Consider the following 23,852-nt stretch of genomic DNA (forward strand, 5'->3'; position numbering starts at 1 on the left):
GTGTGCTGTGCATGTGTCCATTTATTTCAGATCCTAAACATTTAATTTGAGAATACCTGCTCTTGTATATTTCTGTTCTGTTGCTTGGACAATTGACTTCTTTTTCCTACAGATAAGGAAGCTTTCTGCAAAGAGAAAATTTTTATTTTTGAATCTTGCAAGAACTTGATACAGGTTGCAACTTCAATTCCATTCAGTATGTATCATTCATAGACTGATGACCTCTGATAGTCTCAGAGGTTCGCTGCAGGCCTCTGATGGAAGAATACCCCCTTCCTTTTTCCTAATGATGGGCCTTTTCTTTATCTTACATGAAGGAATGGAAAGCAGACATGTCCATTCCAGAGAAGGGGGCTAATTTCCATCTGCAGAAAATAAATGCTTTTATTTCTCCTCAATAAAACATTTATTTCTAGCACTAAGAAAAACACTTTTTTCTTTATTTTGTGTCTAGTATATGAAAATACCAGAAAATTTCAAATGAATTATTGATAGAAATTTCAGTTATTGAATGTGTTACGCAGACATTATGAGAAATGCTTAAATGTCTCTCCTCCTCCCTTTTTCCTTTCCTTGGATTTGTATTCCTCAAAACAGAGTTTATGTCCTAAGAGGAGAAATGGAAAGTGAAAACAGAAGTTAACTATGTTTGCTAATAGCTTTTTTCCAAGTTTGATGGACTTTCATAAATAAGAAATCTATGATATATTTGCAGAACTTATCTTGTATAAAGTTACCATTTCTCATCAACGTAAGAAATCCAAAATTGCATTCACTTTAATTAGAATACTCTATTAACTCCTGTTCAAACAAGTGATTTTAAAACAACCACACCATATTTACTACTCCGCAAATGAATTAAAATATTTTTCAAAATATAGTGCAAAATATCAAAATATTTTTAGTCTGCATGATGTAAAACATCTGGATAATTTTAAGTATTCCAATGATTTCCTGAAATTTTCTCTTTTCATACGACTATTTGACACATGGAGGTACAGTTTTATATGCTACTTTTCAGGACATAATAACTTTCTTCTGTTGCCTTTAGATGCTATTTTGATTAGTTCAGTTTTGAATTTTAGCTAAAATTTAGACTAATTCATAGTATATTCTAGCTGCCTAACTGATAACTTTTCATTTTCATGCAACCTTAAATTAAATTATGCTATATCAGATGTGCGAATGAAGGCAGGAAACTCTCATGAATTGGGAAAGTAAAAAATAACAGATACTTAGAGAATAATGACTATATAAATAATAATAACTCTTCTTCTTCCCTGTCTTATACTTGTTCTCTTTCATCTTTTTCCTCTTCTTTCTTTTCTTCTTCCTCTTCTCCTCCTCCTCTGCTTTCTCTTCTTCCAAAAATTATTCTGAAATTATTATTATTATTATTATTATTATTTTTAGCACAGCAAGAGTATTAATGGTTGGCTACAAAATCATGGAAATACAATTGGTTTCATTTTGTATTTTATCTCTCTTTAGTTACTATTACTATAGGTCAGTTTATTTTTTAACAGATCTTGAAATTAATTATACTCCGAAATATGAGCAATATGACCTTTCCACTAGAATGAAGTTTGGATTTTAGGGATATTTTATGTTTTGGAATTCTTTTTATTATAAAATGACTGGATTTAAACACAGCAATAATGCATGTGTTATTGAATAACACTTGTGTTCACCTTTGTATTTTAACATTTTTGTATCTTTCATGCATGGCAATCCAAATAGGTACCAATAAAAGGGTGATTCAGGCCATCTCTCCCTCTTCACTGTTTGTCTCTGAGCAGTTCATCTGTTTATCAGTCAATTGCAAATGTGAACTAATTTTCTCTAAGCTACTTTGCATACAGTTGTTAGGTTTCCAAGCTACTCTCAGAAGCCTGGTTGATCCAGGGTACAACTAAAGTTCACTCTACCAGGTCTTATATTAAGTATACTAAACCATAATTATATAAACATTTTCAAAGGAAATATGTGTCTATTTCAGAATAATTCTGTCACCAGCATTTTCTTAATTGGTTCTTCCATTTAGCAGAGATAAATTCTACATTCACTCATAAGGAAGCATTATTCTGAAGCTTTGTAAGGTAAAGAGCCTCTGGAAAGTAAGAGTGAAAAACAAATTTAAGCAATTCATTGCTTAACCATCTGCATTAGAAAATACAAACAGCTGATACCATGGTGGTAGGAAGTATGGTTTGCTGTCCACCCATTCTGTATAAGTCATTTATAATTCATAAACTATAATTCTCACTGTCGATGCAGCTAATGGAATCAAGAGTTCAAAATTATGCTAAATTTCTCTAAAATTGATTCTACAAATCTAATTTTCTATTAACTGCTGCTTTTTTCTACATTTCGGTGTTCGATGCTCTTTCACAGAATAATTTTCTCTATTCTGCTTTTATTTTGTTTTGCTTTTGGCTTATTCTCCATAGTGAGTGTTGAAAGAATAATGGAAGTGTCAAGGAGAGGTGGAGAACACATAACTCACAAATATACTAATTATGATATATTCTTTAAGAACTGAGATTGCCTGTGTGTATTTAAAATATTCAGATAGTGCCAATGCATTCATATCGCCTGTAAGTGTGTGTGTCGTGTAATCAGTCTTCAAATGTGACAAAATAGATGCACCTTTAAAAATTACCATCAGATTCTTTGATAAAAATACCTTCCCTAAACATTTTTCCATGTAATGAATATAGATTTGATAAAAAAACAAAAATAGTATAATTTCTATGCCACCAAGAGCTTGCCAGTGCTCACTAGCAAAATCAGCTGAGAGTGTCCAATTTGAATTCAGCCTAACTCCTCATATGATGTAACTCGTCCATTTCATTCTCTATGTGTGGGAGTGATGAAAGTCTGAGTGACGTGCCATCATGAATGTGTGTTAGGAACAATCTGCCAGTTTTGACGTTAATGGACAGGCCAGCTATGGAATGACAGCTGAGTGACATGAGTGATAGTTGATGCCTCACCGAATTGACTGCCTGTTAATCTAGTTTGGCTTTTTTCCCTGTAGTGAATTTGTTGGCTATTTTTGGGGGCTCATATTTCCTAGTCTAATCTTTACCTTACTTCTAGCACACTAAAAGCCCTTTTAGGGGATGACTCATTAATAAACTTGTCTGCCAGAGTATATTTGTTTAAAATATATAAATTTCATTTCTTCTGTAGAATAGTTTAATTATGCCTTTTTTCTGCTTGGAATGCTATGAAATGTCCAAATTCATTAATGCTAAGCATAACTGCAGAGTTAATGGGGAAAAAAATCAACTACAGTAATTATACTGAGTGATTTTTTTAAGTGATTACATACAAATCTTGGAACCTTGTTTAGACTCTGTCTGTATACCATGGTTAATATATTGAAAGATATCCCTCTACTTAAATGCTATTTCTTGTCCCTATTCAACTATGCACAATTTTAAATTTATTTTTTAAAATTAGCAGTAAATGTTTAGGGTTAATGTGAAAAAAAGATCTACTGATTCCCTCTTTCTCCTACCTAAAACTTCTACTCCAACATAGGAATAAAAGAGGGTTATAAGTTATTATCGTAGTACTAATGGTCTTGGAAACTTGATTCATGGTACAAGGCTACAAGCTAAACAAGGAAAGGGTACAACTAAGAGATCATGCATTTTGTTTGCTTTATGTTGGGAACAGGAGAAACCATGACTTAGTTTACCCTTTGGCAGTGTTAACCACAACTAAATGACTCCCTTTGATATCCTTTGTTTTTAAAGTTACTTACTAAACCATGGGATTGATCTCTTTGCTAGACAAAGACGAATGCTCTAAGGATAATGGTGGATGTCAGCACGAATGTGTCAACACGATGGGGAGCTACATGTGTCAGTGCCGTAATGGATTTGTGCTGCATGAAAATAAACATGATTGCAAGGAAGGTATGGAAAGGAATACACTTATCTTGACAACATGTAGAATTGCATGTGGTTTGGATAAAGCCCTGCTTCCAAGTACAGTTAATCATTTCAATGAGTGATCTCATGGTGGGCTACCCAAATGTCAAAAAACAAAATTCTGTGTAATGTTCAAAGATCCAAGGCAAATGACTGGATCTGTACTTTGCATATAGGTGGCATTAGAGTGGCTTTGTATAACAGACATAGTAGCTGCTAGGATACCATCTGGTAGCCAGAAAAGCACCACGTTCTCCCCAGGTCTTTGTGGAACAGACCTTATAACAGCATGCATAGTTAAACTTAACTTCTGCTAAATGTTTTGCATTTGATGTAATACTCCTCCCAAAAATATCTTGTATATCTTGTGCATGTGCTACATAAGTGATGTCCCTTTAAATACCAAGAGTGTCAAACTCAAATGCCTACCAAAGGGAAGACATTTGAAAATGGTAGACACTGTGTCATTTAAAGTTTGAAGTCATGGTGTTGGTCCAGAAAAGCTTAATAGTAGCACAATCATACCCTACCAGATTTTGTCCCCAAGGCCTTACAAAATTCCACAACTTTTTAAAAGTAGTAATCTTAATCCCCTTAGCCACTATGAACTAGACGAGAACAATAAATAGTTATTCAGCTCTTATTTCTTCCTTTGACAGTCTGTTCCCGAATTTTCTACTTAAGTTGGATTTATGCATGTTTTGAGAGGAGAATTACTAAGGCAAATTTTATAACTTTAGTCACCATATGTATATTGGAAGGTACCTGACTCTAACCACAGTTAGATAGGAATGTTTTGTGTAAACATTGGAATAATAGAGAATATCCTGAGTTGACCCTTGTTCCATTCAGCTCCTTCGAAATATGGTTACATGTCAAGGATTTTCTTTTTTTCATTGAGCTAATGACATTGTGCAGAATCATATACAAGCAAGAATTTTTCTTTCTCTACTTTCATGTATAAGCATAATATCTGTAACTTGGTAAGATATGATATGCTATTAAATCAGTAGATTAGGAAATAGGCCCAGGTTTTTGTGGGTTTGGGGAGTTTTTGTTTTTGTTCTTATTTTGAAACAGGGTCTCCCTCTGTTGCCGAGGCTGAAGGGCAGTGGGGTGATCTCAACTGATTGCAGCCTCGACCTCCCAGGCTTAAGCAATTCTCCCACCTCAGTCTCCCAAGTAACTGGCACTACAGGTGCACACCACCATGCCTGGCTAATTTTTTGTATTTTTTGTAGAGATGGGTTTTCACCATATTGCTCAGGCTGGTCTTGAACTCCTGAGCTCAAGCGGTCCACCTGCCATGGCCTCCCAAAGTGCTGGGATTGCAGGCATGAGCCACTGCACTTGGCCCAGGTTTTTGTTTTTCGTTTTGCAGACATTGAAGGTAATTCAGAGAAAAAAAACAAGACAACTTTTATAGATTATAGATTATACATGTAGCCTGTGGATCACAGGTAGCAAATGTGTCTCTGTTCATTACATAAATGATACAGGGAACTTCATTATAGATAAAACAACATGCAGATGCACCTTAATAAACTTGTCCTATTGCCAGGAAAGAGGTTGGATCATCTCTTACCTTCACTATAGTACATGCTCCTTGTACACTTTAGCAACGAGCCTCTCAACCTAGTCTCAGTGTCATTGCCACATCCTGCAGAGATCACATTTCACATTGCGAGGCCGAGACAGGGACGATGAAATTTAGAAAACCCTTGTCATGACTGGATCCAAACGTTCAAGGCTATGTCTTGCTACCATAATCATAGATTATCAGACAGGAACTGATTTACCTTCCACTTTATTGTAATCTTCTGTTGCAAATACAAATCTCTCTATGGAAACCTAGCACAATTAAGGTGAAGGTCTAGTATGAATGATTGCAGCAGTGAGGGCAGCAGCAACTACAGTAAGTGCACTCACTAACGTTGGGCATGTTACCCTTGCCGTGTGGCCCCGAAGGGTATAACAGGTGTGTTTTCCATTGAATAAAGTATTTCCTGAGCAAATGTATTGCTCAGGAAATTTTAGAAAGTTATTTGTATTTTAGAACAGGATGCACAATACATAACAAATAATCCCAGTCTAAACAAAGATGTATGTTATAGAATTTCCTAAATTATATAGAAAGAACACAGCTTGAGGATATTAAGTGTTTTTTGAAATTTAACATTAACCATGTGGAAAGATCTTGTCTAAAATGAGCTTATTTTAATTGTAAAAAAAAAAAAAAAAAAAAGCCTTAAATGATTATACTGATTGAATGAGGTATCCTTTGAAGTTCAGAAGCATCTCCAGGGCTAGTAGCTGTTCATTTATTTTTCCTCTTAGTGCTTCCATTTGCTTTGATAACATTAGGGCTAATTTATTTTAGAAGCTAAAATTATGATACAGGTATTCAAGTGTACATTTAACTAAGGGAGAGAGAAAATGTAAATACGTGATTCAAAAGGTGCCTTCATGATGTTAATTAGCTGTAAATGATGCTTCTTTTAATAGGAAAAAATTTGCAAATGGCATAGTCCAATGATGTTTGTTTGTGACATTGGATTAAATACACCCAGTGTTGATATTCTCGACTGTCAATATATGTTGCACTGTTAAAGTCTGAGCCACAGACCCATCAGTTTAAAATAAAAGTTCATTTTATTTTAGGCATTTATCTGATTTATGGTAAATACTTAATTTCATGTGAGGCAGACAACAAACGTTGGCTGATTATGCTCAGCAACAGATTTCCCAGAGCAGATGAATATGATAACCGACACAGAAGTGATAATTAGCTGGTATTCAGGAAAATCTTTCAGCAGGGCAGTGGGCGAATAGGCTGCTTGCTTTCTGCCTCAAACCTGGGCTGGATTGCCACACTGTCTGATATTATGGTTATTGGTGCAGCTGAGTGTGAACAGAAGATCCACAGTCCAAGTGGCCTCATCACCAGTCCCAACTGGCCAGACAAGTACCCAAGCAGGAAAGAATGCACTTGGGAGATCAGCGCCACTCCCGGCCACCGAATCAAATTAGTAAGTGAGCACATCCTTTTACTTTCCATTAAGCTGACTGCCCTTGTCTTTCATTACAAGCACTAGGAAATAACATGGAGGTTTATCTAATTGAATTGAATCATAGGCAGCTGGAAAAGATTTTTTTGTCTCATGCTTTCCTCCTTGCACTAAAATCCTTGACTTCCTAGATCAAGGTGACTGCCACGTTGTTCTCCTCTAGTGTTTCTTATTCTGGATGTTTTACAAGGCATTACCAAAGTTGCTGCAGAACAGTAGTCTTTATTTCCTAATATATTACTGGTAATTATATTTTCAAATTTGGAAAATAAATGAAGAAACAAAAAAATCAGAAATTTGCCAGAAAACACAGAATAATAATTCACTTAAACTCAGCATAACATATTCTACTGGTTATACCAATTTCATATACATATGTATTTTTCATAATAGAATCAATTTTGTCTTACGGTATACAGAATAGTATTTTTGCATGATATATTGCCCTCTGTACAAAGATACTGATTTCCTTAGATTTTGCCCACATTTTATTCGGCATGAGTAATTCAAATATGAGTATAATGTCTCATCTCTCTTGCATTCTTCGCATTTTGCATTCTGGCCTGGTCATAAATAATAACCTGATAATAAATGTTAAATTTCATTATAGACCACAGAGTGTTTGAAGAGTATAATCTAAAGAAATAAAATTATAGAAATGTAGAAATGTTAACAATTTCCTGCAATATTTTGTTTTTAGAAGCAAAAGGTAGTGCCAACTAACAAGGCTCAGGAAAGAGCCCAGCAGGCACTATAATGACAAAAATTGTCTGAGGAGTGAGGCTACCAGTCCAAGGTAGCTCACTAGATGAGTCCAATCATAAGGTTAATTTTTAAATTTCTTGTTTTGACTCTTTTCTCAGTGAATATTATTGGCCAATAAAAAGGCCTTATTTATATACAACATTATAATAAAATCAGAGACCGTTGCCAAGAAATTCATATTCTTAGTATGGAGGTCCTTCCAGTCTCCATAGTTGTAAGTGACTTCCCAGACAGAGATATCAGTTCATTTCAGCCACATTGTTGAAGGATACTAAATGCTGAAATGACAGCACTAGAGGAACTCAACTGCTCTCCAGTCTTGTCCAAGGTCCTGATTGAGAGGATGATTCCCTGAACCTTATGGTAACTTCCTGAGCCTTATGGGCTGAAATATAGAGGCTGCATTTTTTAAAGGAGTTCATTTTCTTAAGAGAGTTGGAAAAATTGATTTTCATGAAGACATTTCTTTGTCTCAATCCAAATTTTTGTTGGATATCATATTCCTTCTTTCTGAAGAACTTATTTTTATATTTTGTATAAAGTATGTACATTAACACTTTTGAAAGCTGTTTTCAATGCATATAGATGACAGTTTTCTTTCTCCATCTTGAATGATTCCATTTTTTTCTGGCTTACATAGTTTTCCATACTTCTTTGGTAAATCTTATCATTATATCATAAGTCGTGATTATTTTTTCTATGGCTGTCTTCAAAATTTTCTTTTCATCAGCAATTTGAATATAATGTATGCAGGTGTATGTGTTTGTGTGTGTGTATGTTTCTGTTTAATAATTTTTTGGCATTTTTCCTTCTCAGAATTATCTGAATTTCTTGCATCTGTATTGTGGGGTCTGTCATTAATTTTTGAAAATTCTCAATTGTTATTTCTTCGTATAATTCTTCTGTGCCATTGTCTCTCTTCTGGGATTCAGATTACTTATGGGCTAGATTGTTTGCTGTTATTCCTCAGCTCTTGGATGTTTGGTTCATTTTTTGCCCTTCTTTCTGAGTTTAAGTTTCAGTAATTTCTATTGACCTATCTTCAAATTCAGTAATTATTTCTTCAGCTGTCTTGAATCTACTGATAAATTTGTCAAAAGCATTCTTTATCTCTATTACCATATTCTTTATTTCTAGCATTTGCATTTCACTTATTATAGTTTCCAGTTGTGTTAGTCTGTTTGGGATGCCATAACAGATTATCACAGACTTACGGCTTAAACGACAGAAATTTATTTTCTCATAGTTCTGGAAGCTAGAAGTTCAAGATTAAGTTGTACTTAACAAGGGTTAGTGTCTGGTGAGGCCTCTCTTTCTGGCTTGTATATGGCCTCCACCTCACTATATACTCACATGGCCTTTTCTCTGTGTATTCACAGAGAGAGACAGAGCTCCAGTGTCTCTTACCTCCCTAAACATATCATGTTGGGGGTTAGGACTTCAACATTAATTTGAGAAAAACACAATTCAATCCATAACACCATTTATCTGCTGAAATCTCCCATCTGTTCTTGCATATTCTCTGCATCTTCACTAGGATCTTTAACTTATCAATGTTAAATTCGTAGTTCCTTTAAATTCCATTTGATATAAACATAAGGGCCATGTGCTCAGGTCTGTTCTGTTGATTGTTTTGTCTCTTAGCAGTGTTTGATTTTTCTTGCCTTTTGTGTCTCATTTTTTTTTTTTTTTATTAAAATAAGACATTATGTGTGCAATGGTAGAGACTTTATGTCTGGAAACGGATGCATCTCTTGTGTTAGCTTATTAGTGTATTTGTGTGTATGAAGAAGGGTGTTAGGTGGATCTAATTAAGCCAAGATTGGATTTTCTTGTTCTATTATTATCTTTATTGCACCACTGGCTTCAAATTCCTTTTTCTTCGGGTGGAGGCTGGGATTTAAGAGGTGTTTTCTCAATGCTTCTATTTCACCCGTACCTTCTCTGTTCAGCCCCAGCGCAAATATTGTTCCTCTCTACCCGTTTTTGTCTTTATCAGTGATAGATGGCAGTTGCTTGTTACTTGGTGCTTGCTAGTCTGGTGGTGAAGGCAAGGGGTTCTTTATTATTTCAGTACAGACTCCACCTTAGGCAGGCCCTGCATGTTCGGGTCTTGGTGTTGAGCTTTCTCAGTGATCCTTTTTCTTCTCTTCATGGCAGTGAAACTCTGTCTATATATCTTATGAGTCTTCCTTGGGAGAGAGTTTCTTTTCAGTCTCCTAGTGGTAGAAGATCTCTATGTTACTGGTATTTGATCCTGAATCCAGGACTTCCCCTAGGGGTAGTAGGTTTTGGTTTTGGTTTTATTTTGTTTTGTCTGTTTTGTTTTGACATTTCCTCTGCCTGCAGTGGCTCTGTACCTTTGTCATAGGGGTGGCAGGGTTTTCTGCTTCTCCTTCAGAGGCTTAAGGCTGTGTTCTCTGAAGAAGAAATACAATGAGGCTTCAGACTTTTCTCATGGCAGTGACCACTTCCCTTTCTCAAGCCTGAAACACAAAGGAAGGCACTCACCCACCTCCTGCTTTTTCCACAAATGTTCTGGTGAGCAGGAGATGGAGGTCCATGGAAAAGGATCTGCAAGGGTGTCCAAGCTCCCCTCGTGTCTGTAGTTTTCTCTTTCCCTCATCCACACGTGACGTTCACCAACCCATCACCAATTTTATCAGAATGCTTTTCAGCTGGCTGTATGATACCAACATCTCTTCCTCTTGTAGTCTGCCACTGTCACATCTTTCCTGGGAAGGGCCTGACATTCAGTAGACTTCAGACTACTGTGATTTCCATACTTTGGTGTGTTCAACCAATGTCGTGATTTTTTTTTTTTTTTTTTTCACACTTTACATCATGGCTTTTTCTTGTTGTCAGGGTAGAAGCAAAACTAGTTCTAGCTTTCTATATCCAAGGCGAAGTAGAACTCCTAATATACCCCGGTTTTAAACATAGCAATACTCAATCCATTCTCAATTATATATCTTTCAGCTTGAAACATCCCATCTAACTCTAGGGCAATCTGTTCCTTCACAAATTGCAGGATTTATTTTTCTTGCCAATATTCAACTTGAGAATTAGGACATAAAGCATGTCTGTTCAACCATGATCATACCTGCTGGTATCCTAAGAAGGTAATATTCAGAAGCAAAATGAGAGTTTTAACTCAAGTATTAAACTTTATTTTAGGAATTGGAATTTGTGTTTTTTGTGGAAGTAGTTACAGTGTAAGCCAGGTTTTCTCAAATGCTAGCATGTGTCAGAATTACCTGGAAGGCTTGTGAAAACACACATTGCTGCCACACCAGAACTTCTGATTCATAGCATAATATTGATTGCCACCATCCTATCCCACGGATCATGTTCATATAAAACCCGACTCTCAAGAGCATCCTAAGAGCCAGGGTTAGTAGAAGGTGTGTCACAACAGGTTAGCCACCCACTCCAAGTAACATTTTGGTTCTATATTTTTTAACTCTTGCCATTTTCACATTATAATTGCTTTTGTTTCCCCGATTGCCTTTCTGCATGTAATGTAACTGTTATCTAGTGTTATCTACTTTAAAACTGAAATCACTCTTATTGCAAATATCAGCCAATAGTCATTTAGTGAACAATACTTTATAATAACAGTTCAAACCATTCAATCACCGACCCATGTACTTTGGCATTTATAAGACAGGAAATTTCATCAAGATGTTACAATGTGTAAAATAAAAGCATTTTGCCTGATTTCTTTAGGATCTTTAAATTTTTTTGTTTTTGTTTTGTTTTGTTTTTTGGAGATGGAATCTTGCTCTGTCACCCAGGCTGGAGTGCAATGGTGCAATCTCAGCTCACTGCAACCTCCACTTCCGGAGTTCAAGCAATTCTCCTGCCTCGGCCTTCCAAGTAGCTGGAATTACAGGCGCCTGTCACCACACCTGGCTAATTTTTGTATTTTTGTAGAAATGGGGTTTTGCTATGTTGGCCAGGCTGGTCTCGAACTCCTGACCTCAGGAAATCTGCCCCCCTTAACCTCCCAAAGTGCTGAGATTACAGGAGTGAGCCACCATGCCCGGATAGATCTTTAATTTTTATGGAAGAATTTCAGCCAAAACTGAAATTTAGAAAACGAGTTCAATGAAACTTGAACAATTATAAAATATTTTAATCCTCTTAGGTCAAGAGCTCCTAGTAGATACTTGGTTACCAACTGGCTTCATTATGGGCAAGGGCAGGGATGAAAGGCAAAGAAAACATTTGGGTCCTTATGTTTACAGTGGAGCTTTCTTCACAATTCATGGATTGATATTCCTTTTTCTATAGGCAGGGTGGGAAAATAAGAAAGAAAGAATTTTTTTTCTTTTTTCAATTTATGTTTTCTAATTGACAGATAAAATTGCATGTATTTACCATGTACAATGTGATATGTTGAAGTACATATACATTGTTTAATAACTAAATTTAGCTAATTAATATATGTATTATTCATGTTTTGATCATATTTGTGGGGAAAAACACAATATTCACTGTCTTAGCATTTTTTTAAGAGTATAATGTATTATTAACTGTAAGTCACCATGTTGTATGATAGTTCTATTGAATTTATTCCTTCCATCTAACTGAAACTTTGTCTTTTTTACTTAAATCTACTCAACCCTTTCCCATCTCAACCACCCTAGCCTTTGGTCAACACCATTCAACTCTCTGCTTCTTTAAGTTTGATCATTTTAGATTCCACATATAAGTGTGACCATGTAGTATTTATCTTTCTGTGCCTGGCTTATTTAACTTAACATAATGTCCTGCGGGTTCATCCAATTTGCTACAAATGACAAGGTTTCCTTCATTTAGTGACTGGATAGTACTCCACTGTGTATATATACCACATTTTGTAATCCATTCATCCACTGATGGACACTTAGGTTCATTCCATATCTTGGCTATTGTGAGTAGTGCTGTAGTGAACATGGGAGCAACAGACATTCCTTCAACATCCTGATTTCATTTATTTTTGATATAAACTCAGTAGTCGTGAAATTGCTGGACCATAGGGTAATTCTATTTTTAACTTTTCAAATGGCTGTACTAATTTACATTCCCAACAACAGTATGCAAGGATTCCCTTTTTTCCATATCCTCACCAACACTTGTTATCTTTTGTGTTTATGATAATAGTCACTCTGGCAGATGTGGGGTGATAACTCATTTTGGTTTTGATTTGCATTTTCTGGATGGTTAGTGATGTTGAGTGTTTTTTTAAATACCTGTTGGTCATTTGTGTCTTTTCTTTTGAGGAATGTCTATTCAAGCCCTTTGCCCATAAATAGGTTTATTTGTTTCCTTGCTATTGAGTTGTTTGAATTCCTTTTATATTTTGGATATTAGCGTGGTATCAGATGTATGGTTCATAAATATTTTCTCCCATTCTGTAGGTTGTCTTTCCACTCTGTTGATTGCTCCCTTTCCTGTACAGAAGCTTTTTAGTTTGATGTAATCTCATTGTCTATTTTTGCTTTCCTTGTCTGTGTTTTTGGGGTGAAATCCAAAAAGTCATTGCCCAGACCAATGTCATGGAACTTTTCCCTATGTTTTCCTCTAGTAGTTTTCATAGTTTTGCATCTTATATTTACGTCTTTAATTCATTTAGAATTGATTTTTCAATGTAGTGTGATATATGGGTCTAATGTCATTCTTCTGCATTTGAATATCCAGTTTTCCCAACACGATAAGAGGGGACTATCCTTTCCCTATTGTGTGTTCTTGGCATCTTTGTCAAAAATCAGTTGGCTGTAAATGTGTGGATTTATTTCTGGGCTTACTATTCTGTTTTGTCAGTTTATGTGCCTGTTTTTATGCCAGTATTATGCTGTTTTGGTTACAATAGCTTTGTAGTATATTTTGAGGTCAGGTAGTACGATGATTCTAACTTTGGTTTTTTTGTTTTTCAGTTTTTGTTTTGTTCAAGATTGGTTTGGCTATGCAGTCTTTTTGTGGTTCCATACACATTTCAGTGTTTTCTTTTTTTCTGTTCCTTTGAAAAAAATGTTATTTGTGTTTTGTTTCATCAATGTTTTAAAGTTTTCAGTGTAGAGATTTCTACTTACTGCGTTAAGTTTATTTCAAGGTATTATAATTTTTGGAGCTGTTGTAAATGGTATTGTTTTCTTGATTTCTTTTTCAGGTAGTTTATTGCTAGTAAATAAGAATGTGACTGATTTTTGCCTATTGATTTTATATCTTGCAACTTTATCAAATTTATTTATTACTTTCTAATAGGTTTCTGGTGGAGTCTTCAGAGTTTTCTCTGCATGAGATTGTATCATCTGCAAACAGGGATAATTTAACTCTTCTTTTTTTTTTTCAATTTGGATGCCTTTTATTTCTATGGCCTAATTGCTCTGTCTAGGACCTTCGGTACTATACCGAATAGAAGTGGTGAGAGTGGGCATCATTGTCTTATTTCGGATCTTAGAGGAAAAGCTTTTAGCTTTTCTCAGTTGATTATCATGCTAGCTGTGGGTTTGTCATACATAGTCTTTATTGTGTTGTTGCACATTCTTTATATGCCTAATTTGTTGAGAGTTTTTTTTTTTTTCAACATGAAAGGACGTTGAATTTGCCAAATGTTTTTTTTCTATTAATATGATCAGATCATTTTTGTCCTTCATTCTGTTAATGTCTTGCATCATGTTTATAGATCTGCATATGTTGAACGATACTTGCATCCTTGGGATGAATCGCACTTTATCATAGTGAATGATCTTTTCAATGTGCTGTTGAATTCGGTTTGCTAGTATTTTGTTGAAGGCTTTTCATCCATGTTCATTAGTGATACTGGTCTTCAGGCTTTTTGTTGCTGTTGTTGGGTAATTGTCTGGTTTTGGTATCAGGGTAACACAAGATTTCTACATGTTCCCTATTCAGTTTAGAAGCAAGGAAAAGAAAATTGTCACTGAAGACAATTTTATGAGATAATTTTTTAAATCATAGTTTATGAATTTTGAAAGCCTACTGTACTTTCTAACCCAAATTGTCCCGTAACTAGATATATGGTTTTGTCGAGTGACGTGTAGGTAGTGGCTGATAGGTATAAACAAGCCTTCTTTCACTGTGTCTGAAATCACAATTACTTTGGTTAATTTGGGTTATAAGACTATAATCTCAAAAAGACATTTAGATGATCTAGCAGTTATAGATAATAGGAATTACAATAAAATTCCTATGTTCCCTTTGTGCGATAGGAGCACTTGTGTGTATGGTGTTCATTTACCACATGTATATTCAGTTTACAGCATGATTATCTAAATCTAGTATATATTATTGTACATTAACATGAGAACTGAACTATCAGTCAGTTTATTGTAGATTTATATCGAGACTTAGGCATTATAATGCAGTTATTACGTTTTATGCACTGATCTAGTTATCTACTGCTGCATAGCAAAATAGCCCAAAACCTCATGGCTTAAAGCAAGCACTGTTATATCTCATAGTTTGAGGGAGTGGCATCAGTATTTAAGTAGTACTTTGCTGGTAATTTTTCTATTGCATGTGACATTGATTGATTCACCTGGGAGCATATCTGAAGGGTCGAGGTGATTGCAATTGTATGTCTGTCATCTTGATGTGGAGGGCTAAAAGCCTGACTCAGCCGGGACAACTATAGCACCCACACGTGACCATTGCAACATGGCGGTCTCAAAGGAACCAGACTTTTTTCTGTCAGTCCTGGATCCCCAAAGTGTCCCAAGAGGCTGTGGAAGCCTCAGAAGCCCTTGAACATTATTTTGGAACATTCTGTTGGTAAAGCAAATCACTAAGGCTGCCAGGATTTGAGGGGAGGAAGAATTAGACTAGAAACACCCAGCCTTGCCTTCCCAATTTAGATTACTGACCTCTACAGCTGTAGAAGAATAAATTTGTGTTGTTTTAAGGCATTGAGTTTGACAATCTGCTATAGCAGAGACACACAAAAGACACATTTGCTTTGTTTTTATTATGTGTGTGTGTGTTTATTTAATCATGAGGTACTGACTGCATGATTATAGCTTTAAAGTACAAAGAAATTGCAGTCACAAGTATCTGTTATCCCTGTTTTTATCCTGTCTTGGTTCTGAAAGACTCAACTGATCATTAAATTTGGGAGTACCTTTTTTATATTTTGAATTAATGTTCATTCAAAACAAAATACTAACAAACAAAGTTCTAGGTATCCAGCATACTGCAATAAGCTAATGTGCTTATATCATTTTTAATTGATTTATCATATCCTTGAGTTTTGCTAAATAACATACAGTTACAAATTATAGCTTTATATATGGGATATTTAAAAAACACAAACATCTACAACTGTTAAATAATTATCCATCATAAATCCATAAAAATATAGTTGATCACAGTTATAGAGGACTCATGGAGAAGAAAGGTTCTTTTGAATCAGGAGACTGAGGTTTGTACTCCATGATGCCATGTTTTTCCAGTGGCCTCTAATCCTTCAAATATTTTGTGGGAATCCAAATGCCAGTTTTTACCAAAAACAGGAAAAGGTGAAAGATGGCTGGGACTAGGGACCTCTAAAGCTTATCTTACAGTTGCTCAAATTGCAACAGTCTCTTTAATTCTTTTAGTTTAAATGTTCACCCTTGCTAAATTTTATTTCTGCATTAAGTGCTATCATTTTATTATCTTGTCCTTTGTGAATATATGCAGTTACTCTGTAAGGTCCCATTCTTTAGCCATCGCCTGTATTTTCAATAAAAGAACCTCTACAGATGTTCATATGAGTGAACAGCGTCTGGAAGCCTGGCCAGGGGCCAGCCAGGTAATTAGTCTTGCTTGGGTGTTCCAGAAATAAAGTTATTATTTCCACAGCCTATATCGAGAGTTCAATTTTATTTCTTTTGAATTGGACTCCTTAATCTCTTAGCTTGCTTGTCTTGTGGGAAATGCATTAGGATTTCTGACTAGGGCCCATGGTTAGTCACTTTTTTTTTTTTTTTTTTTTTTTGGCCTTTCTAAAACCTAGATTAGTAACCCTAAAATTATAGAAATATAATCATGGAATGAGTATGCTTTAAAGTTTTTTAATACCCAAATACTTATAAAGTTTTCAACACTTAAGAAAAATATTTAAGTCTACCAAAGGAAGGTAGTGTTAGAGTGGAAATCTGAGTTCCTTACAGCTTTATACATTCAGCCTTGCCAGCTATCCTGTCTCCATTGTGAACTTACAGGGCTTTTCGGGAACCTAAGTAGTGTCTTCTGGGGACATTTCTGTGGCATTGGTTCCTGGTGGCTGGAAATGTGCACATTCTTTATTATTTAGATATTGAGATTCATGATTTGGCTTCTGTTGTAGAATAAAGCGATAAATGACATATCACGCCTTATCATTGTGAACTCTGAAAAATATTTTAGAAGGTTTTCCTCTCCAAAGAGTTCCTATAATACATTTCTGTGGCCTGGAAATATTTTCTGTTGATGTAAAGTCACTGTGTGTGGAAGGTTCTCTGTGTGGGTATCTCTACTATACAAGGGGCAGGCTTCCAAGATCTCAGCCTGTGAGTTAGTCACACCTTTGCTTGTGTGTGGTGGAGCTTTCAGTTCAGGCTGATTTCTGGAAAAGGACCACCCAGCCTTGGCATTTGACCTAACAAGTTGCTACCTATTCCAAAAAGAAAATTCATTAATACCTTAATGAATGAGAGTTGTTTGCATCACTAGAGTGTATGTCACTATGGAACCTTTGACTAATGTGACTCTTAGAGACTCAGTCTGATTCCATTAGTAATTTGATAAAGAGCTGTAGCCAGTTGGCACCAGACCAGCTGTCACTATGGCCCCCAGCCCACCAGCTCAATGCCACTTTTTGTGGAGTTGCTCGGTTCTGTTAAACAGATGTTATGATTTAGGCTAGACATCCTGCATTTCATTAGGAAGAAAAATATCACCTATTTATCTCACTCATTCAGTCTTCAATGGACCAATCAATGGACTGAACATGTGTGGTCTGTAAATTCTGATCCCAGCTTTAACCACTACTTATAGCAAATACTTTAGAATGCCACGACCTCCAACTTTCTTAAAATACTCTCTTCTACACAGCAGGTTTCCCTGGTTATCTGATCTGTATATTTACAGATAAATGACTTTAAATCACAATCGAAAGAGATACTTGCTCAACATGCAGTGGTTTTTAGATATTCTTTTCCTGAACCAATGTTTTTCCTCTTGAAATTACATTATATTTATAATTCAGAAGCTTAGTTTCATATTTAATAAAGAACTCTAGGTGCGGTTAAGCCAATTTTCTCATAGTGGTTTCCTATCAATTACAAACTGATGTTAGGAATGTATACATGTACGCAATGGTAATAGGAGCAGACTGCTATTTCATGAGAGGCAGAAAATGAGATTTAGTAGGCCCTGTCTGTAGAATTTTCATACTTGAGGTTGGCCATAAAGGTCAGCTAGGTTTTTGGGTAAATACATTGACAGATTTACGCAGACATCCACATACTTATTCAGAATCTTCTGCATCCCATGCAATGTGTGTACTCCACTGGGTTACAGAGATTAACAAGTGACACATTCCTTCAGTTATCGCCTGCTTTGCGTGTTGTGCTTCAGGATAGATAAACTCTACTGACGTCTCCATGTTCACTGTATTTCCCTGCTCTGTCTTCTCCTTCCAGTGAGATGCTTTGTGGTATGTTCTGTCTTTTTGTACTAGCTAGTGTCTTTCTTCAAATGAAGTAAGCATTCCTTTTCATCCATAATGATTATAATGAACAATTACTCTAATGCTTGTTGGTTATAATATGTTTTATTTCTACTTTTTAAGTAGAGTGCAGTGGAAAGAGACAAAAGAGAGATCAGCTTTTTTTCCCCCTTTTCTTTCTTCTGTTAAGTAACTCCATTTCTTTCTTCTACTCCCTAGTTAACATGAATTGTTTCTTTCATTTCTTTCCTCACTCCTCCGAAGTCAGAAGTGATAGTGGGTGATGTAGTGTGGTATGGAATAAATAGTGGGTTCACACTGAGACAGAGCAATTTTTAGTCTTTTTTTTTTTTTTGATATGTCTTCAAATAGAATGAATATTATGATCACTTCAGCAAAACTGTATCAAATAAAATAAGTTTATTAAAAGTTTATGTGCCAATATTTAGTTGGAGAGATTATAGCAAATCAACAAAGTTTGAAATGTATTTCATACTTTTTCATGTTTATTTTCTTTATATTATTTTGGTTTTATTCTATAGACTTAAGTAGGAATCACAGCTTTATTTCTTCAATGTATGATGGTTTTTCTGGGGAAAGAAAAGATTCTTTGGAAATGGAAAATAATCTGTAATTTATGTAATTATTAATAGTTTGGACAATGTTATTTTCAGTCCATCTCAATTAAACTTTGCTTTGTGATCTACAGTGTGCTATACATTTAATTATTTTTTTATTTTAAATGTGCTAAGTTACACAGATGAAAATTATGACACAGGTAAATTAGAATAGTTTTTAAATGTCATAAATAAGAGCCAAGCATTCAAACTCTCCAAGATGTCCAATATTAAAATAAGTGTACCATCTACATGAAAAGTAAATTAAAAATATTCTAGCATTAAGTATTATCAGTGTTTGCTAATGACAGGGTTTGTAAGAGCTAACTAAAGAAATACATAGTGAAAGTTATTCTCCTTTCATTTATACTATGAAGATTTGTTGCATTTAAGTTGTGTAAAAGTATGATAATACTTTATTGAGTTTAGTTTAAGTGCCCAAGGGTAGGATAATGTCCAATGGGTTCTATGATTATCAAACCCAGAAAGAACCAATCTTTTAATATGATTGCTTGAAATTTTCTGATGAATCTTTTGGATTAAATTCAAAATAAAATACCGTTTTTAAATAATCTGTTTAAATTCTGAGATTGAATTGCAATAGTAGCCAAATAGCCAAATAGTAGAATTTTAATAGCCAAATAGTGGAATTTCATATGAAGTTATTACATTGCTTTTCTCATTGTGTCTTTTCAGATATTACATATTTTATTGATTTCACATCTTTCTCAATAATGCTCTAAATGTATTAAATTATGAGTATGCCGTAAATATATTTTATTAATATGTATTTCTGTCCCGAAAATTATCCCATTTTGAGTGATGTGTTTTTTTTAAAAAAAATTATTTCTTCTTTTTAAAAAAGGCATTTAGTGAATTTGAGATTGAGCAGCATCAAGAATGTGCTTATGACCACTTAGAAGTATTTGATGGAGAAACAGAAAAGTCACCAATTCTTGGACGACTATGTGGCAACAAGATACCAGATCCCCTTGTGGCTACTGGAAATAAAATGTTTGTTCGGTTTGTTTCTGATGCATCTGTTCAAAGAAAAGGCTTTCAAGCCACACATTCTACAGGTCAGCAAATTCGAGTCGTGTTTCTCTTTTTTGGACTAAGATCCAGGTTTCTCTTCTGGTGAATTTGGTTCAATAATAGGATTGTAAATAAATCTCCAAGCGTATAGCAGATGAAATTTCATTGAAGCACTTTGTGAAATATTTGCAGAACCACGCAGCATCCTACCTAAAGATCTTTGCAGTTCTTGAGCATTTAGGAAGACCCAATAGCTTTTGCCTGATTTGTGATCAGTGCGGTTTGTTCAAGTAGAACTGTACCGAAATATTCATATAATGTATTTCGTATTAACATTAACAGTTTGATTTTTATGTTATATTTAACAGATAGAAATCTATGGCTTGATATTAAAAATGTATGTTTTATCTAATAACCTATCTGATCAGCTAGATTTTACATTAATATATTTTTATAAGTAAGTTTAAGACTGATCTGTTTGACAGAGCCTCTATTTTTCCTTTGTTTATTTGGTATGCAACATGATCTTTTGCCTAATCCTACGCTCTAATTTACTCTTACACATTTCAACTAACTGTTCTGGGAATCTTAAAGAAATAGAATTTAATTTACAAAAAATACGAAAAATTTTAGACAAAAATATAGAGTAACGTTATTTATAGTTTGGAGACAGTTTCATTATATGTTCCATAAAATATCTGGAGAATATCCCTTTTTCATTCAGTTAAGACAATATATCAGTTAAATGTAGATATTAGCTGGTCATTTAGCTTGTACTGACACCTAGTGGCATTGCTGATGCATAAATGATTGACACATGGGAGAAATTTGTCTTGGAAAACACAGTATGAAACCCCGTCTCTACTAAAAAAATACAAAAAAATTAGCCGGGCGAGATGGCGGGCGCCTGTAGTCCCAGCTACTTGGGAGGCTGAGGCGAGAGAATGGCGTAAACCTGGGAGGCGGAGCTTGCAGTGAGCTGAGATCCGGCCACTGCACTCCAGCCTGGGCGACAGAGCGAGACTCCGTCTCAAAAAAAAAAAAAAAAAAAAAAAAGTACAAATTCATCTATGAAATAATTTTAGTGAAATTTTGTCATGAATTTCTGCTGATTGCTTTTATTCTTTCACTTTGTTTTGTAAATCATAATTTTAATTATTCCATTATCCAACATTATTTTTCATTCTAGTATATTTTATTATGAGCATTCGATTTATACTGAAGTCTGTGATAAAGATATTGTCAGGATAGTAATCTGATTAATAATAGTAATCATATGTCTTCTATCAATAATACAAATTAATTACTTCTTATGATTAATGTAAATATTACACATGAGGAAAATCTTACACAGACCAGAGAAATGTCATGCTAATGAGAGATTTTCCACACATTTGGCATTTACTCTTTCAATATTTTTCTTATAATTTGTCACCTAATGAAGGGGTGGAAAAATAAAATCCTATTATTTAATCAATGTTTCGCTGATAGCACAGAGTTCATCACATTTTGGAAAATATCGTCATCATAGGTTCCAAAAATGTAGTGTGAAAATGTGCTGTCACTGTTTAAATAATTGATGATATAGTATTTTAAGATTATCTATTTTTTTCTTATTTATTTTTATAAAAACTTACTTTTATGCTGTCTCTTTTTACCCCTTGTAAGCGGGATAACTGAGGTTCTATTATGTCCCAGTGTGTTGGTACATCTGGGTTCCTGCTACAAGTGAACCCTTAGCTAGCAGGAAACTTTTGAAAAGATCTCAGTTTTCTCATCTGTAAAATAATAATCCCAAGGTACTTACAGCAGTAAAACTCCATAACTCCCTAATTTGCATGACTTCTTCCCATGCACGCCATTTGCAGTGTTTGTATTATCATGAAATTTTATCTTAATGGAGGTCATGTATTATGATCCAATGGTAGAGAATGCACTGGGCATTTTAGTCTTACACACTTACTTTACATAGATTGAATCCTCAAAAGAACTGTGTGACATAGATACTATCATCCTCATTTTGCGGATGAAGCCAGTGAAAATCTGGACGATTAATTTGCAGTTTCTAAAGTAGTGTCAAAGCCTGGGTTTTATTCTAATTCTGATTGTCTCCAAAGATAATGTACTTCCTACTATAGTAATATTTTCTCATGTAAAACTTTTGGATTAGGAAGAAAATGAATATAAAACTATCATTCTTATTAGGTGAAGATTGAATGCTTCTTTATAGAAATATTAAGCAAATCTCTTCAAAATATGTAAGTGACTAGGCTCAATTTATTTCCCTGTTTCATTCACAACCATTCAGATACCATGTGAGGAACCCCAATCACAATTTGTTAGGCAAAACAGGCCATGGATATTCTTTAAGCCTGCCCTGTCATTTGAGAAATGAGAAATTTAAGGCTAAAAAATTTAATGGTAACTGAAATAGCACAAGAAGTTAGTAACAGTTGAAATTAGAGTCCCAACTTCCCTACTCCTGTTCCTTAATTATTCTGAGAATTTTTGATATTACTTGTTTGTTTTTTCAGCAATTTTCTGGTAGACCTCTTTTCTTCTATTACTTTCTGGTAATCATACATGTTGAAATACTCTTATTTAAGTCTGCTTTTATTTCTCCTCAAAGTCTCTTTAACAGGTTCATTTATTCTACTCTTTCACCAAATATTTATTTTGCATCTGCTTTGGACAATGTAAATGTGTGGGAATTTTTAAGACAATTGAAGGAATTCCTGTCTATTGACAGCTTACAGTCTGATAAGTTAAACTTATGATTTTCAGTTTATCTTTCAATTTCTGCTGACAAGACAGCCAAGTCCAGTACCATATCTGTCAGCCTTTGCTACACGTATAAAGCATTTATTCATTATTTACTGTCTTCTAGAATATGGATGGCTATTTTTGATGGATCCTTTAAGTATATAGTTTCATATGCTTAGATAAATTTATATTTTTGTATACAACTTTAATTTTATGCACAAGAGAAATTTCTAACACTATGAATTTTAAAACTAGGTGATTAGAAATGTAATATGTAATTATGGCTGCTTTTCTTTAGAAGTTAAAAAAACAAGTCCACGGAAAATGGACTTAATTGAAAAGAGTTCTTTTTTCCTCTGACAGTTTGCTCAAATTCGAATTCCAAATTTATTTTAATAGGTAACAAATGGTATTCCTCCAGCCTTAAATAACTTAATTAAAGGAAGCAAATCTTTAGTTAAAAAAAAAAAAAAAATCCTGTGTCTTAGTTCTAAGAGGATATGGCTACAAAACAGAAAAATGGGAGAAACATGGAGAGAAAATAATTTTTAAAATCAAAGTATTGTCTCTTGAGACTTCTTTTCTGTAATATAAAACATCATATTCTGTGTCAGTGACGTTTAAAAATAAAGTAATATATTATTAAACTCTTTGGAAAGGAAATTATTTTGATCTAAATCAATTAAACTGGATTGCTCACTGAAAGCATTTATAGGTCAAATTACAAGATTTCTCCTGGAGTTTAATACTTTACCAGGAAATAAACAAACCTGTCTTTCCAAATTAAAATGAAGTTCACCATAGACTTCTCTTCCCTCCTTGTTACCTTTCCTATTCAGCTTCATTTTCCATTTCTCCGAATTCTGTAAGAACTGCTTTGGCAGCTGTTCTTTAGATGATATAAAAATGCTATTGCCAACATGGTAAATAACTGGTTTTATATTTTTCTGACTTGGTAAATGAATAG

General features: G+C 34.5%; 1 protein-coding gene across 1 annotated transcript in view; it reads left to right on the plus strand.

Annotated features, from left to right (window-relative positions):
- The window catches only part of TLL1 (tolloid like 1), a 235,514-nt gene that overhangs the window by 204,841 nt on the left and 6,821 nt on the right, over window positions 1-23,852 (plus strand). The window contains exons 17-19 of the mRNA XM_030926364.1: window positions 3,804-3,929; window positions 6,846-6,973; window positions 19,953-20,166. Of these exons, the coding sequence (XP_030782224.1) occupies window positions 3,804-3,929; window positions 6,846-6,973; window positions 19,953-20,166 (468 nt within the window). The remainder of the gene's footprint in view (window positions 1-3,803; window positions 3,930-6,845; window positions 6,974-19,952; window positions 20,167-23,852) is intronic.

Source organism: Rhinopithecus roxellana, chromosome 2, assembly GCF_007565055.1.
Source record: "Rhinopithecus roxellana isolate Shanxi Qingling chromosome 2, ASM756505v1, whole genome shotgun sequence".
NCBI lineage: Eukaryota > Metazoa > Chordata > Mammalia > Primates > Cercopithecidae > Rhinopithecus > Rhinopithecus roxellana.